Here is a 15,018-nt window from a genome sequence, read left to right as displayed (position 1 = left end):
TTTGGCATTAAGCAGTCAATAATAAAAGTGCAATAAAGGACAATTTTTAGAAATCCTTCTGCTGGCCTGCAGCCATAGCTGAAGGCTGTTTGGACCACCCCACACTTGTGGGGAAGCCTCGTGTTACAGAGCTATGTAGCAGAAAGGAAAACAGCAGCAGCGATCACAACATCAACATACAGTTACTTTACATGTAAAACAGATAAATATACAGACGAGGTATAAGAAATGAAAATAACATGTACACTAAGAACATCCCAACACAAACCGGCTTTATTTAAACCAGACAAGTGAATTCTTTCATTAGCATCAGCTTCTTCAAGACTCAAGGAAATGGAAATGAAGAGCGGGGCTCCACAAGGTAGAGAGGTGAAGACTGACCAAGGAGTAGCCTTTCAAAAAGCCCTTGGAAGGGAACCCTTGATCCAAAAGATCACTAGATCTCCTGTTACAGCGTGTGTACAACATCCTCATTTGAAAGTGACTCATCTATCTTAATGAAAACCTCGCAGGATGAAATGTCCATATATGCGAGCGTATCATAAATTATATTAAAGTTTTAGAAATGAAATAAAGTACCAATCTCAGTTTAAATACTAAAACAGAAAATAGGAAAAAAAGAAAAAGAAAAAGAAACAATCGTCAACGTTATTACTTAGGATGTCTCGTTACACCCTTCCCAGGTACAAACATATATAAAACAGACCATTATTTCTAATTGATATCTCGACCCAGTACTTTTGCCCTGAGTCCAGGGTGATCAATCAGATCAGCTGTGGGAGACCCTCCAAATTTACACAGGGGTTTGCTGCCCTTCATAAGGCATATGCAAATGAGGACAAGTCATCGCAGACTATTACAGTGTAGTGTAAAGTAAATCCGATGGGACATGACAGTGGTGAGGGGTGTAAGAAGACAAAGATAAAACTGCACACAATGTTCAATATTCGCCACTTTCATTAACCCCTTTGTCTAAAGTCTTCTCACTGGGTCACATGTTTAGAACTGCAGATATGTGTTTAACTTTGTGTTGAGTTGGTCAGCACCTTGATTGACAGGAGCAATTACAATGAGGAAAGCATACAGACAGAGAAGAGAGAAATTACGAGGAACAAAAACAGAAGGGAGGGGGATCATTTTTTCTTTTCTTTTCTTCTTTTTTTTTGTCCTAAGACATTGCAACAGAAAGGATGTGAGATAGAGAGAGAGAGAGAGAGGGAGAGAGAGAGAGAACAAAGTGTTCACAGTGCAACATACCAGATTCGTAGTTTCATTTGAAACCAACAGCAAATCATGAAACGTCATGAAAAAATACAAGTAAAGGCAAAATCTCCTAGAGTAATTACTAAATGAAGTTAAAATTACCACACTGATCAGTAAACCCCAGAAGAAAAATGGACAGCGCTTTCATTTCAGGCCCCTGTGAATGAACATCATACAACTTTTCAAAGTTAATGCATGAAATTGGTTAGGTTTGGCCACGCTGCACAATTTCTTGTTCTTTTTTTTTTTTTTAAAAATACAGTATACAGAAAAAAATTCTTATATTCCCCATTTTGTATCATAAGCTTGAAAGCTAAGAGCAAAAGGTCTAGGTTATTTACAAATACAGTAGGTTCATCCACCAAAGTGGCTTGGTTTCTGCCCCACGGAGATGTCACCTTTTCTGGCAAGGCCCGTCAGTCCTCTGTCCTCACGAGGGGCTGTTCCTCTACTGTGTATCGGTCATTTTGAACAGTTCCAACAGGGCCCCAACAGCTCCAAAATAACCCTGCAAGAACACGGAGAATTCCTGTAGAGTTGTTTCTGAACCGTAACCAAAGAACAATTGAGTCCGTTAGTTCTAGGAAGGCTGCCCTGCACTTTACAGATCTATAACATTAGAAACGGAATTCATAACAGGAGATACAGGCCTGTGTTTAGCACACGCAAGTCTACACAGTTGATCTCCCTAAACACAAAACAAACACTGATCTCTTGGATAAAAAACAAAAAACAAACAAACAAAAAATCTCAAGATCGAGTAATCAAATAACTGTCATTAGTCTGAATGTATATTTATCTATATTAATATAGTAAAGTGCTTAGAACTGTATCTGGCACTGCCTTCTTATAAAATAAAAGCTCATATTTCTGATAATGAAGGTTTCTAAAACTCAGCTATTTTAGGAAATAGCGTCTTAGTCATTGGCTTGTTATATGTAACAAAATACCACACTCTGAGAGGCTTATAAAATAAATAAACACTATGACTTCATCTCATAGCTTTTTGGATGCAGCGCAGTTCAAAGTCAAGGTGTTTGTCAAAGCCAGGCTCCTGGCAGACTTGGTCGTCACTGTGAACTGGTACAGCAGAGAGTACCTCTTTTATAAAGGCGCTCATTCCTTTGTAGAACTCAGCCCTGGTGACCTAGTCTCCTCCCCAAGGTCTCACCTACTGACACTGTCATCTTGGGGATTAGGATTTTAGTGTATAAAGGGATGGCATACAAACATTGAGTCCACTAGCTACCTGGTTCCCAAAGGGCTAGAGAGACACAGCTCCTGTTTTGCCTGGCTCAGCAGTTACCGTAGAGATGGCGTGGATAAGTCAGGACCTTTAAGGCAATTTCTGAGTTCTTATCACATGTTAGAAAATTTTCCAAGCACTTTACATTTAAGTCTAAATCACTGTCAATCGCAAGGACAGCTCCTACTGACTTCACACGTGCTGGATAACTACACAGAAGTGCTGCTACTGGGTCATTGAATTCTAGCTTTGGGTTTTTCTAAGAAATTTCCCATACTGTTTCCCATAGTCATTTGTTATCATTGTTTATTATTATTGCTGTTGTTGTTGTTATTATTATTATTTCCAAATGACATTTTCTTTTCATTTCAGTAACAGTCTTCAAATCTCCACTGTTGGCTAAGAAAACTTCCATTATATACATGACATTTTGGCAGGTGGGGTGGGTAGGGTAATAAATACTAAGTTTAAAAGGCAATTTTCTTCTTGATCAATTTTAAAATACAGATCTGACTCATATGGCAGACAACCCAAAATACATGCAGGACAGTTACGTCCCCGTGAGCTTGACCTACCTCATGTTCCAGAAACAGTGCTTTCAGCTGTCCTTTAGACCAAAAGTCCATGGCATATGCTAGCAACTTCATTGAGACCATATTGATTCTGAGAAAGTTCCCAACAAACACAACTCTGTCAATATTCTGAAGGAAAAAGAAAGTTACAGGGAAACAATTAAACCATGGCTTTAAAAGAGCATTTAGTAAGGACCCAGTATTCTATATGTGGTTGTATAGGACCACACTCAGTCAATATTTGCAAATGGAACGATTTCAGCATCTCTAAAACCAATGTTCAACCAACAGAACATTCCACAGAACAGAAGGCGTAAGCTTTGGTTAACTTGACAAAAGCTTGAATCAGTTGGGAAGAGGGGAACTCAACTGAGAAGATGCTACCATCAGACTGGCCTGAGGCACGTCCGTGGGGGCAGTTTTATGATTGATATAGGATGGCTCGGTCCACTTCAGGTGGTGTCATGATCTGTATGAGGCAGAGTACCTCAGTAAGCAGCCTCCCTCTGTGGTCTCTGCTTCAGGTCTTGCCTCCAGATTCTTACTCTATTTGGGTTCCTCCCTCAGCTTCCCTCAGTGTTGGAGTTTTATTAGGAAGTATAGGTCAAGTGAACCCTTTCCACCTCAAACTGCCACCCCATGATCTTTATCACAGCAATAGAAAGCAAACCAGGACATGGGCAGTTGCTTACAACTATCATGCTAGGTTGCATTGGGTGTGATACATATTCAGTTTACAACACACACACACACACAGCCCCCAGACTCCAAGGATAAAATACTATTAGAATCAACTTATAAATGAAATGAATGGCAGTGGTGTGGTTTGTTCAGCTACTGAGTTTGGGATATAATAAAGAAAAAAAATATTCAATCTCTGCCCTCAAGAGCAAGGTAGAATATCCTGCTTGAGCAACAGAAGGGTTAAAATAAGGTAACAAAAATGCACACCACTGATGTAAAATTTCATTCTGTAGTCACACTTATGAACACTCCTCTCACCCTGTGCACGCCGGGCTCCCAAGCCCCCCAGTTCCTGCAGCTCTTCCCATTCTTCCCCTGGGGATGTCTGAAGCTAAAGACTGGGCTCAGCCCACCTGCCATGCAGATGCTGGATCATGCCCAGTTGCCATGGTCACTCAGATCAAAGGCAACAGAGCCTCTGGTGCTTATTTTCTGCTGTCTATCAGGAGTAATCAAGGTCTAGGAACACCATCTTTTGAATGTCTCAGATCTTAACAATGTGTGTTCGTGAAGACATTAGTCACTGAAAATATTCTGTAGGTAAAGGACTCAGAGGTACTTTCAGTAAATTTCCATTAGAAATAAAGTCTGTAGCTGCAAACTGACCAGACTACAGAACATACACGTTTTTTGTTTTTTGTTTTTTTTCAAAAAGCACATCAAATAGGAGTTTAACTAAATTTAGGGGGCTCAAATTTAGAATTCTCAAAGCCCTGTCTTATATTATCCTACCAGGAAAATGGAGAAGTCAGCATTAAATTTTGACAAGCCTTTCATATTTCAAATAAAGGCCAGGTGGGTCAAAATTACAAATGTTTAACAAAGAAGGAAAATGAGAGGTAACAAATGAGAATATAAGCAAACTCTTACTAAAAGTGGCTGGGGCTGGGGCTGGGGCTGGGGCTCAGCAGCCAAGAGTGCATGCTGCTCTCACAAGGCACCACACAGGGTTCCCAGCACACACATAACTGCCTGTAACTCCAGTCATTCAGTACTTCTGGCCTCTGCCATCACCTGCACTCACTGTCACATCTCCACACAGACACATACAAACACACAAACACACATCATATATATAATAAAGGAAAACTAGTGGGGGACATAGAAAAGGGATGATATATATACATATGTACACACACACACATACACACACACATATGCAGGAATAATAAAGGAAAACTAGTGGGGGACATAGAAAAGGGATGATACTCAGAATCCGTACTTGGATTTGTTTATTGAAAAGCTATCTTCGGTACACATCAGTAACGAAGCAGGAGCATCAGTCCAGAAACACAGCTGCTGAACAGTCTATTCCCAGGCTAGTCACAGGTGACCCGAAGGGGAATTACTGAGACAGACAGCAAGGGTGCTCAGTGGGAAAGGTGCTTCTGTTAAGTCTGAGGACCTGAGTCTAATGTCTAGATCCGGCACAGATAGCATAAGGAGAATATTGACTCTCACTACTTGTCCACATAGACCACCGTATGTTTGCACCGAGAGAGCGAGAGAGTGAGAGAGGGAGAGAAGTAATTTAAAAAGCTCTGAAAGGGGAAAACACTAATAATTATTAAACATATGAAAATACATAACCTCACTTAAGGTACAGTTTCTTTTCTATTAGATCAGAAAATATAAAAAAGGTTAACTGACACCTTGGAAATTTATTTATTATGCTTGGTGGGAATCTAAATTAGAGCTGCCTTTATGGAAGAAGTTTTGTAATATCACTCAAAATTATAATCAACACATCCATTGATTCAGAAATTTATCTTTTTAATTTATTTAATTACTTTGTCTGAGGCAAGGACTCACTACGTAGACCTGGAGGTCACCGTACAGATCAGGCTGGCCTCAAACTCACAGACATCTACCTGTTTCTGCCTTTTGAATTCTGGTGTTAAAAGTATGGGCCCCCATGCCCAGCCATTTATACAAAATTATATGCTATATAAATGTGTGCACATATATTGCAGATTTTTTTTAAGATTTATTTACTTTATGTATATGAGTACACTGTAGCTGTCTTCAGACACATCAGAAGAGGGCATCGGATCCCATTACAGATGGTTGTGAGCCACCAAGTGGTTGTTGGGAATTGAACTTGGGGCACTGGAAGAACACTCAGTGCTCTTAACTGATGAGCCATCTCTCCAGTCCCCTTACTGTAAGATTTTTAAGAAAGCAAAAGGCTTTCAGACAGAATCAAGTATGAGTCAGAGGTGTGACCATGGGATGGCAACCCCATCCCTCAATTGATGCCCTGTCTCCCTGCTGGAGGTGAGCTCTCCCTACTGTCCAGAGGTCCCTCCCTCCCTATGAGTCCTGAGGGTCTCTCACTTCCCAGTCCTCTAGTGCATTCTGGTGGGGTCCCCCCAACCTCCTATTTCCTGAGGTTGCCTGTATACATTCTTTCTGATGGCCCTCAGGGCTTCAGTCCTTTTCCCTCATCCAATACCAGATCAGGTTCCCCCTCTACTCCCCACCACTACACCTCCCATCCCATCCACTTTCCCTCTCAACTCTCTCCCTCCCTCCCAACTTGTGATTGCTTTCTTCTCTCTTCCAAGTGAGGCTGAGGCATCCTCACTTGGGCACTTCAGCTTGTTGAGCTTTTTGAGTTCTGTGTTCTGTATCTTGGGTATTCTGTATGGGTTTTTTTTCTTTGTCTTTTTCTTTTCTCTTTTTCTTTCTTTCTTTCTTTCTTTCTTGCTTGCTTGCTTGCTTGCTTGCTTGCTTGCTTGCTTGCTTGCTTGCTTGCTTTTGGCTAATATCCACTTATTAGTGAGTACATACTATGCATGAGGTACAGTAACAGGCCCAAAGTGGGATCCAGCTCAAGGAGAGGTCCCAAGGCCTAACACTGTTACTGAGGCTATGGAATGCTCACAAAAGGGTCTATCATGACTGCCCTCTGAAAGACCCAACAAGCAGCTGAAAGACTCAGATGCAGTTATTTGCACCCAACCAATGGACAGAAGCAGCTGACCCCTGTAGTTGAATTTGGGAAGGCTGAAAGAAGCTGAGGAGAAGGGAGATTCTGTAAGAGAACCAGCAGTCTCAATTAGTTTGGATCCCCAAGATCTTTCAAACACTGGACCACCAAACAGACAGCATACACCAGGTGATATAAGGCCCCCAACACACATACATTAGAGGACTTCCAGGTCTGTTTTCATTCAGAGATGATGCACCTAAGAGACTGGAGGCCCCAGGGAGTTTAGAAGTCAGGTCGGGTGGGGGTGGGGGCATCCACATGGAGAAGAGGTGGGGTGGGGAGGAGGTGTAGGATGTGGAGCAGTCGGAGGGTGGATGGGGAGGGTTGGGGAATAGAATATGGAGTGTAAGAAATGAACTACAAATAAAATTAAATTAAAAAACAAACAAACACAAAAGAAAGTAAAAGGCAAAAAGGAAAGAAAAGGAAAGAAAGGAAAGGGAAGGGAAGGGAAGGGAAGGGAAGGGAAGGGAAGGGAAGGGAAGGGAAGGGAAGGGAAGGGAAGGGAAGGGAAGGGAAGGGAGGGGAGGGGAAGGGAAGGAAAAGGAAAGAAAAGAAAAGAAAAGAAAAGAAAAGAAAAGAAAAGAAAAGAAAAGAAAAGAAAAGAAAAGAAAAGAAAAGAAAAGAGAAAAGAAACGAAACTATCCTAAGTATCATTAGAAAGGTGGTGGTGGCACATTTAATCCCAGCACTCGGGAGGCAGAGGCAGGCGGATTTCTGAGTTTGAGGCCAGCCTGGTCTACAAAGTGAGTGCCAGGACAGCCAGGGCTATACAGAGAAACCCTGTCTCGAAAAACCTGAAAAAAAAAAAATCAAAATCTTGCTAGTGTATGCAATGGTGTTAGCGTTTGGAAGCTGATTATGGGATGGATCCCCAGATATGGCAGTCTCTAGATGGTCCATCAAAAAAAAAAAAAAAGAAAAAAAGAAAGGTGATCAAAACACCAGCAGCATCTAGAGTGCTAAACAGCTATTATAAATGCTGAAGTACAAATATCGCAATCTTAAGACACACGGTGTAATAGTGAGAGGCAATATTTTCAGTGGTGCTTATCTGACGCACGTGTAGACCGATAATGATGGTAGATGTAAAATGTCTGACTTTTTTTTTTTTAAGCTAAAAAGAGGAGTCGAGGAAAGAGAGAAAAGAAAGGTAGACAGGCATATGTGTGGTCTTGGAAACTGATCAGAATGAACTGCCAGATGCAGGGGAGCCTTTTACTCTCTCTCCTTTATGAATGCTTAGAAATTTCCATAATAAAACCCGAGACAAACAAAGCAGGATGCAGAATGGTATGTAGTGGGTAGATTGTACAGTTTTCAATTATTCCTTAGCGGATTCTTCCAGAGGATCTATCTGGGTTTGATTCCCAGTACCCACAAGCTGGTTCACAACTGTGAGTCCAGGGCATCCAACTCCTTTTTTTCTAATCTCTGTGGGTGCTACACAAACACAGAACACAGACTGTGGGACTACACACACGCAGCACACATGTAGCACACAGACTACATGCAGTTGAGACACCCATACACATATGAAAAATTAAAAAAGAGAGGGGGGGGGACAATGTTCTGCAGAGCTTGTTGTCTTTGAAAGCATATTATTTCTCCTGTGCCATATAAAACAGAATAAAAACAACCCAAAATCTGAAAACAAGTGGACCTTCTCTAGTGGGGTTCAAGCTGAGATGAGTGTAGAAGTGGACTTACTTCTCTGACTCCTTTCTGCTATCTTCGAGTCTCTGAATTATCTGTTCAAAACTAAATAAAAGGAGCAACGCAGGTGGCTGAGAGAGAGATGACATCAACAGCCTTAGGGAGCTGTGAACCTTGAGTGTATGTAACAATATCGACTGTCCAAACAAGAACTGCCCACAGGTGCCATAGTGGAAGTTTCTTGTGGGAGCAACCTACTGCGTTCAGACTGGATTTGAGGTGCACTTCACAGGAGAAAAGTCACATCTGAAACTATACACCTGGTCAAAACGTGTGCCTAGGGAGGTCATAGGCCCTAGTTGGGAAGCTATTTTTGCTAGGTGGATATAATGTGCCTCTCAGATTATCTTCTAAACAGCTGTTTGTGCCCATGGACTAGTATTGACGTCAGCTTTAGTCAGAAGAGCTTCTTTTTGTGGATGCTTGTAACTGGTCACTGTGCTGAGAATAAATGACTGTTGAATGTTCTAGCATAAATAAGGTACTCCCCTCTAAGGCTCATGGAATATAGTGGGAGAAGGAATGGCAAGATGTAAAAGCCAGAGGAAGAGGGTGAGGGCACTGCTAAAATCCAGGCTGTTGCACTATTCCATTCATGGCAGCTTTGATACCTTGCACAAGATCGGGCCTAGCATCCTGTCATGGAGTTGGGTCCTACCTCTCCCTGAGGATTTATACAGTCAATGGCCGATGGAGAACGGACCAACATTGTCTTCATTGCTGTGGCCACTGGTTAAGAGCCCAAGCTCTTGGAAATAAACCTTCACCAATGCTTCTGTTGCCTCACCCAAAGGGATTATGATACCTGTGTTTAATAGAACTGGCTCACTCCAGCCAACTGTGGGGCAGGAGGGGACTCTGGAAAGCAGGGGAAAGGCCACAGTTGCTCAGTGGGGCAAAGATTTGTCACTCTGCAACTGACCTTTGAGAGTCATGAACACAGCCAACCTACCCACATGTTAGTCTTACAGCTTGTTTGGCTACTTGGAAAAACACCATGCAGAGGTTAATACTAGAAAAATAAACCCGGATTTCCAGTGCATCTCATGACCAAAGTGGACTTTGAGAAGACATGTCTCGGGAGCCTGATCACCAGCTTCCTATTTAAACCCAGGTGGACTAGGGACTGCCAGTAAGTGCTGACTGCTCTCCAGGTGACAGGAACATACTCTACTCAGGGTTGTGTGTGTGTGTGTGGGGGGGGTGTCTCTTTTTGTAACCACAAAGCTCAAATCCAGAACGAGCATGAAAACAGACACACAAACAAACAGAAGTGCTTTGTACCCTAACACTGCTTGGCAGCGACTCCACAGATCCCCTGGAGCTGCAGTTAAGGGCAGCCGTGAGCAACCAGTCATGGTTGGATGCTGGGAAACCAAACTCAAGTCCTCTGCAGGAGAAGCACGTGCTCTTAACTACTGACCTGTCTCTCTAGCTCTCAAAAAGGCTTTGAAGTACCTTTAAAATCTCATTTTTTGATCTAGGTAGTGACTGTGTGTGTGTGTATAATATTTATGATACTTATGATTTGAACTATCTTTTGCATGCATGTCATATTTCTATTACAAACTGCATATTGACCTACTGTGCTTCGTATACATCTTTCCTATTACCTGTTTCACTCTTTTGCTTGTCGTCCTAACATGTCTCAAGGAGAGGACGGTTCTACTTCTCAACCCTTGTTCCTTAAAGAGGGGTTGCACTTTTCCCTTTCCCAAAAGAACTTAGCAATCTTTCAAAACTTGTTAATAAACCTATGTCTGTCCTCAGTGCTACGTTCTCCTTACGCCTGGGGGCTCTGGCTGGCCTTGGCTGTCGCAAGCTCTCTGTGCTTTGATAGCCCTGTACAATGCTGCTTGAACTCCATGCCACAAGGCAACACTGTAAAGAAGCTGAAAGCAGAGAGAAAGAATATCGAGTATTGCGGGTGGAAGCATTTTCTTGTTCGGATATCTGTGCATACACCCAGGGCTTTTCTCACATCTCCATGGTCCACGGCAGTAATGGCAGTTAGAGAGAATGGAAGGTAGACTGGAATTTTAACCTGCTTCCATGCGGGTATTCATTGAAAAGTAAATTCTAATATCTCCCCTCTCACTCGCTGTACCCTTCTCATGTTTGAGAAGGTGTAACCACCTAATAAAGGGCAAGTTTCCTGAGAATGACAACAGTTCTTATATTGCCAAAGATGATGCAGGGGGGTGGCCTCTGGCCGTCTCAGGGTTCAAGCCTTACCTCATTCAGTGCACACATCCGAGCAATGGAGCCAATGTTGTTGGTGATGGTGACCAATGTGGCCCGGGCGAGGTCTTCTTTGCTGATGGACTCTCTCTTTTCTTTGCTCATCATGTTGCCAAAGCTATGTTGGGAATATCATTGAGAGTGTCAAAGTCATCCCCAGGCAGGACCCAAGCTTCCACCAAGGTACTCTGGGAAGCACTATGAATAATCCTCCGGAGAGTCAAATGAGCGGACTCCGCTCACGGCTTATAAGCAGACAGTATTACACTATGAATAGCTGGCTGCCTCCTTCTTAGCAAGGGACAGAGTAGTATGACTATTAACGGGAGAGAAACTTGTAATGCTTCTAGACTAGAATGGAATGGGAGAAACCATGGGCCTTTTCCAGAACCTTCTTTCAAAGTTGCCTTATCTTAAGCACAAGTATCCAGCGGCAAAGGTTTCAGCGCTTCACTAAGGACAGGAATCAAGTCTGAGGTCTGACATGATAGATATTTGCACCAGGCTGGTAGGCTGACATGTATGTGAAAAAGCTAGATGAATGGTCCGGGCAGAGAGCCTGTTTTGTGTGGATTCTCTACAGCTCCTAGCCACTTAGTCTCTACCTTGATGCTACAGCAGATCCTTGAAGGCCAAATCGCTCATAGTCTCCTCCGTAAATGTCCTTCACCAGCTTATCCACATTGGTGCTGTCGCCTTTAGCTGCCATGTCCAGAGCTTCTTCAAAGGTCTCACAACCAGTCAGCAAGCAACATAGGCCTAGGAATGTCCCACCTCCAAGACTGAAGGAACAATAAGGTTGATTTTTAAAATTGTCGCTTTGTGATATGCCCATCCAAGTCCCCAGCTACATCAAGACTATTAATATGGATTCATAAAAATGCAGAAAGACAAAGGGGCGCCTTGGTGAAGAGCAGCGGGGCACCTGAGTCAGGGGCCAGCGTTATAACCGAACTTAAGGGTGGACTGGATCAGAAAAGAGGGCAGCGGGTATGATTAATCATCAAGGAAAACATGCCCCTAAATTTGAGAATAAAATTGAAAAGGACTCTCACTGATTTCTGTTGTGAGACCTTCAGCCAGCTACTAGCCTAAGTGTGGTCTGCCAGCCTAAGTTCAGTGTGCTCACCTTTGAAAGGCGTCAAATCATGGCTTCTTCTGTTTGGGTAGTCTGATAGCAGCACGGTACCAGTGAAATGGATGATGTCAAACATCACATTCGACTGAATGCAAATTCACAGGGGACGCTATGTTCATACTTCCTGACTACAGAGCCAAGGCCCCGGGATGACAAAGTCGACTCGTGGCTCTGCCCCAGCCGCGAACCCAGGAGGCCTTTCCTGACCCTACTTCTCTAGAGTATTCATCTCAATCTACCTCGGAAACTTTGAGAGAAAACTACTGCCTCCCTAGTAAAATAATGTTTTCTACTAGTCTTTGGGAAAGGGCGTTGCTTATTTCTAATTACCACCCAACAGTAAAAGCAAAAAAAAAGTCACAAAACGGTTTCAAGGATGACGAATGTTCTAAAAGCTTTCCATTATTTCAAAGGCTTTGGTTCCAAAATAGTCCTTGTTGTCAAATTTAGAATTAATTATAGTAGCTGAGAATAAAATTAATTCCATATCAATATCAAAGCTACCCGGTATCATGAAAACACAATTCAGGGAACTAAACTAACACAATTCAGGGAACTAAACTACAGGTAGGAAAGTCATGGCAGGAAAGAGAGCCTCAATTCTTTGCTACTGCTAGCAAAGTGTTCTCTCTGATTTACCATGATGATAAATAGGGAAGAGTCATCTGCTCCCATCAACTGGTTCTGAAGCTTCAAAGAGCTACTAGTCCAAGGGGGAGAGGGGGAGAGAATTTGGACACCATGTTTTAATTGTAAGGGTGAGTAGGAAGATTAGCAGAAGAAAATGTATGACAAATTATACTGATTATCAATAACTGTTACCAAGAAGACACCAGACTATAGACAGGCACATAGTTTTGAAAGTTGCATTTAAAATAAAGCTGTGTCATATTCTCAGACTGTGATTCTTAGACAGAAAAAAATTCTTCAACTCCAAAAAGAGTTCTTTTTCAAGGGCCATATATGTCATTGTGTACAACCAGTAAAATCTACATGTCACGGGTCTGGCATTATGAGATCCCAAGTGAACCAAGAGGCACATACAAAGACAGTCTACCTTCATCTGCACCGCAAACCCCACAGTGGGTTTAATGAGATTGGGTGCTGCGTATGTGTGCTGCCTACATTTTTTTTTGTTTGCTCCCTAAATACATTTTTTAAAAAGTCTGTTGGAATTTTCAGCTTCGACACTTTTTGCCCCTGATAATCTCTGTTTGAACAATCAGGCATCCACCAGGACCAAGGCATTCAACCACCATGTAGGCATCTCAAGACATTGGCTGACTTAGAAAGAAGGTAACGCATTCATGGATGTGTTGGTATAACTGAGAGTGGGAAGGAGGAAGAGAAAATGGTTCCAGACAAGAAGCTGACTAGGAAAGCAGGCGTGTACCTGTACAGCTGGGGCTGCAGACAGGGGAGAGGAACGTAACGTCACAGGAGGGCCAGGCTCTCCTAGCACTTGTCCTTACTCTCGACCTTCTTATTTAGTTAAGGCACTTCCTTGCTCACAAGTTTCTTCTGGCAGACATGCAGAAAAACATCCTCAGTATATCAGAGGCAAAATATATAGATAAGAAAGGGCATTGGATACTATCACTGTCCGTCCGTGAGAAGAAATCTTGTTACTCAGTTTAGAAATTGAATTGGCAATGCCTGCTGAGCAGTGCCCATCGATGGGCATTCGAGTGTATTCCCTTAAAATAGACTCCTGAATGACCAGGAGAGATGCACTGTTCCTTCCACTGAGGTTACACAGTTATTTTCTTCTTTTTAATAGACTATATGCTGTAATGTACTCATTTTCCACTGATTTTCATACATAGAATTGGATTTGTGTTGGGGAGAAAAAATGCCTAATCTAGGAAGCAGTGAAAGTATACAAAATTGACCATTTAAAACATGTTAATGGGAAACGGATACCATGAGGTAACATGGCTTTTTACAAACACTTACTGGGGAGGTGGCCCCATTGGTGAAGTACTTGACAAGCAGGAGTGAGGACTTGTGTCCCAATCCCTAGCAACTATGTAAAGATTTGGGCATGATCATGCATGCACGCATGCACACATGTGCCTGCACGAACTCGAGCGCACGCGTACACACACACACACACACACACACACACACACACACAAATACAGGCTATGAATGGTGTGCTGTGGAAAACTCAAGGTAAGTTCTGGCTGCATAGTGAGACACTGCCTCAAAAAAAAACAAAATAAAAAATGAAATCCACCAAAATAACAACAAGAAGCTAACAAGAAAAAAAAAAGCAACATCATACAAGAAAAGGCAGAATTAACAAACACCTAGGGTTGCATCTCTCAGTTTATGAGAAGCAAAAAAAACTTTTAAAGTTCACACCATTTGCTCACATCAGTGGTCCCCAAGGGTCTAGGAAAACAGCTCAATGGGGGAGAGCTTGCTTAACACCAGTGCTCCCAATGTCTGGGGATACAGCTCAGTTGTAGTGAGCTTGCATATTAACACCAGTGGTCCCCAAAGTGTGTCTTAGATACTAATTTTTACCACTCTCCCTAACTGTGTACATCTTCTGTTTTCTAACATATCACAAGAGAAACTTCTGGGCTGGAAGTGGTGGCACACACCTGTAATGGTAGCACTTGGGAGGCTGACACAGGAGGCTCACAAAGGGCAGTCATCAATACCTTCTGCAGGTACTCCTTATGTGTGAAGAAGCCACACCCCACAATTAGCTCCTTAGCAGCTTCTCAAGGTGATACAGATTCCTGGAGCCTGCACATCTGAGGCTGGGTCTGTGATATCATTCATTAGCTACTGTGTATGCATCAACAAAAGGGTGACTATTTCTAACTGGAAAATGTGTAGCTTGTTAGTGCCTGGAGAGCAGATTTACCAACTCAATTGCTCCTAGGAGAAGTCTGTAGTTATTAGAAAACTTACACCTCGGCCAGGAGAACACTCTAAGGTAGATCTGTCTAGCTGAGTATCCCTAGTCTGACACTCCTGGTGGTCCTAGTGAGACCATGGCATCAATGTTTGTTCCTGGCCAAGCAAGTAAGCCACTATATTCTTAATAAAAAGATATATGCTGTGCCAGGAACTGTGGTGGGCATCT

General features: G+C 42.6%; 1 protein-coding gene across 2 annotated transcripts in view; it reads right to left on the bottom strand.

The window, feature by feature from the left end:
• Nucleotides 1-255: 255 nt before the first annotated feature.
• Nucleotides 256-15,018, bottom strand: part of Pank1 (pantothenate kinase 1) — a 67,397-nt gene continuing 52,634 nt past the window's right edge. For both annotated transcript variants that reach the window (XM_021152494.2, XM_021152495.3), the window contains exons 4-7: nt 11,383-11,559; nt 10,772-10,895; nt 3,085-3,210; nt 256-1,771 (exon numbers count right to left, since the gene is read on the bottom strand). In XM_021152494.2, the coding sequence (XP_021008153.1) occupies nt 1,712-1,771; nt 3,085-3,210; nt 10,772-10,895; nt 11,383-11,559 (487 nt within the window). In that variant the 3' untranslated portion in view covers nt 256-1,711. The remainder of the gene's footprint in view (nt 1,772-3,084; nt 3,211-10,771; nt 10,896-11,382; nt 11,560-15,018) is intronic.

Source organism: Mus caroli, unplaced genomic scaffold (assembly GCF_978045245.1).
Source record: "Mus caroli unplaced genomic scaffold, Mus_caroli_1 scaffold_20, whole genome shotgun sequence".
Lineage (NCBI taxonomy): Eukaryota > Metazoa > Chordata > Mammalia > Rodentia > Muridae > Mus > Mus caroli.
Note: the sequence above shows the minus strand (reverse complement) of the source record. Positions and strands in the feature narration are given on the sequence as shown.